This window comes from Phaseolus vulgaris, chromosome 8 (assembly GCF_051622355.1).
Source record: "Phaseolus vulgaris cultivar YP4 chromosome 8, ASM5162235v1, whole genome shotgun sequence".
Taxonomy (NCBI): Eukaryota; Viridiplantae; Streptophyta; class Magnoliopsida; order Fabales; family Fabaceae; genus Phaseolus; species Phaseolus vulgaris.
The window spans coordinates 4,258,586-4,260,725 of NC_143505.1; the positions used below are offsets into that span (position 1 = coordinate 4,258,586).

At 40.2% G+C, this 2,140-nt stretch overlaps 1 protein-coding gene across 1 annotated transcript; it reads right to left on the reverse strand.

Moving 5' to 3' along the window:
• Nucleotides 1-402: 402 nt before the first annotated feature.
• LOC137823553 (phospholipase A(1) DAD1, chloroplastic) lies at nucleotides 403-1,790 on the reverse strand. Its single transcript, XM_068628739.2, has one exon. It carries the CDS (start codon nucleotides 1,788-1,790, stop codon nucleotides 480-482), a length of 1,311 nt encoding a protein of 436 aa, XP_068484840.1. The 3' UTR covers nucleotides 403-479.
• Between the last annotated feature and the right edge of the window lie 350 nt (nucleotides 1,791-2,140).

Consider the following 2,140-nt stretch of genomic DNA (forward strand, 5'->3'; position numbering starts at 1 on the left):
ATTACAATTCTTAATATTATTATTTAAATGCTTTTATATTATATAATTATATTTATTTTTTTATATTATATTATACATAAAATAATATATATATATATATATATTTAAATTCATAGGATTGTATAAATAAGAGTTCTCGTGGTATATTTTCCTAAAAAGAATACTGATTATTTAACACCAAATGATATCCTTTTATTTTACAAAAATTTCTCTATCACATAAAGTAATCCAACTCTTAAAAAGAAGTTGTAATCTTCGAGCAAAGGAAAAGTGGTGTCAAAAAAATCATTTTTCTCCTAAAAATAAAGACTTTGAGAATAAAAAGAAAGGAAATGATGAGAAAAGTACAAAAGAAGTTAAGTGTATAAATAATCATTAATTACACTATTATACACCCAAAAATTACATTTACTATTAACAGATATGTTTTCAGTTAATTAATTAATGGTTTGGGGAAAAGAGGGAGAGTGTGGTGGCCGTCAGCGTCGGAGAAACCTCTTAGCGGAGGCTCTAAAGGGACAGGTGGAGCTGACAAAGCCATCAACAAGGTGCAAGTAGGTGTTGAGCTCGTGACATGTTGCAACGTTCGTGTTTCCTAAGTACGGAGAATCTCTGCTACTTAACCGCAGTTCCTTCCCAACCTCAGCGTACACCCATTGTGCCTCCTCCACCCTCTTCTGCACCCACCTCGGAAACCCCGCCACGCCGACCCTTCCACCGCTCGCCACCTCATCATCAAACACAAACCCAGGAACCTTCGTGATGACATCGTCAGAGTTCACTATCCGCAAAACTTTCGTCCCTTGCCTCTCCAGCTGTCGCCGGAACCTCCTGTCGCCGACGCGGGGCCCGCCAAAAGAGATGACCGTCACCGGCAGTCTAGGAAACACGGTTTTCATGTCATAGGCTGTGAGCGTGGACAATGCCGCTCCCAGGCTGTGGCCGGTAACGGTCAAACTCAGCTGCTCCCCGCCATAGATTCGGACGATCCTTGAAATCTCGCGCTTCACCATTTCTTGCAGCGACGAGGTGTTTGCAGAACATGACGAGGTGTATAGACTCAGGAATCCACTTTCCACCATGGCCCCACTTCCCTCCATCACCTCACTATTTTCAAAGGCTCTTTTGGTCTTGCATGAGATATGGAGGTTGGTGAGCGCGGCACGAAAATTCTCCAACCATTCCAAGCATGTGGTAGTTCCTCTGTACGCCACTACAATATCCCGTCGACCAAGCCTTTTTATCACTTCTCTGTCGTGACACACAGCTACATATCCAACATAGCTCGATTGTTTTCCTACCCATGTTGGTGCTTTGTCAACCCAACTAGGTAACTGAATGCCTGAGGTGGCACGTAGGTACTTGGTCACTTTGTAACCCGAGTTAGGTAAACCACATCTTTCGAAAAGAGTTTTTTTATGGAACCTAGAGTTTGCGTAGTTGGGGGAAGATGGATCAAACTCGAATGATTTGTACGCTGTTTCCACAAAATGACCGTACCGTAGGATTTCAGCTCGTAAGTTGTCGTCTAATGGGTCTAGCAAACCATCCCAATTGCTCATGCCATGGTACTCCTTCCACCTTTCCGCTAGTTTTGATGATTGCATGGAGGGAGCATTGAAGTCTATCATTTCTTTTAAGTCTATCATTTTCTCTAAACGTAATGTGGCTTGTCGCATGTCATTATAGAGTTTGGGTGGTTGGGTTGTTGTTATTGTGCATCTCGGTTTTGGGAAGGTTTTGGTTTGGGTTGAAGGGAGGGAGTGTGGTGTTCTTATTGTAAGCCTCATTTCGAGGGATTAGAGAATGACACTGAAAGAGGAACCAAGACAAAGACAAGAAAATGAGAAGGAAAAACCAATTTGGTGAAACACATATTAGGAGGATGGGGGTTTTATAAGTGGCACACAAAAGTGTTCTTCAAAGAGTGAAAATCACATCTAAGAAAGAATGACAAGGACACGCATGTGGTATAGGCAATGTTATACTAGTTCTTATATCTACGTTTTACTGTAAAACAATAAACGATTTGAAAAATGTAATTTTCCAATTTCATTATAAAAATTATAGAGTTAGTTTTTGAGATTTAAGAAAAAATAAAACTATAACTCAAATTATTTTTACGATAATCAAAGCTATC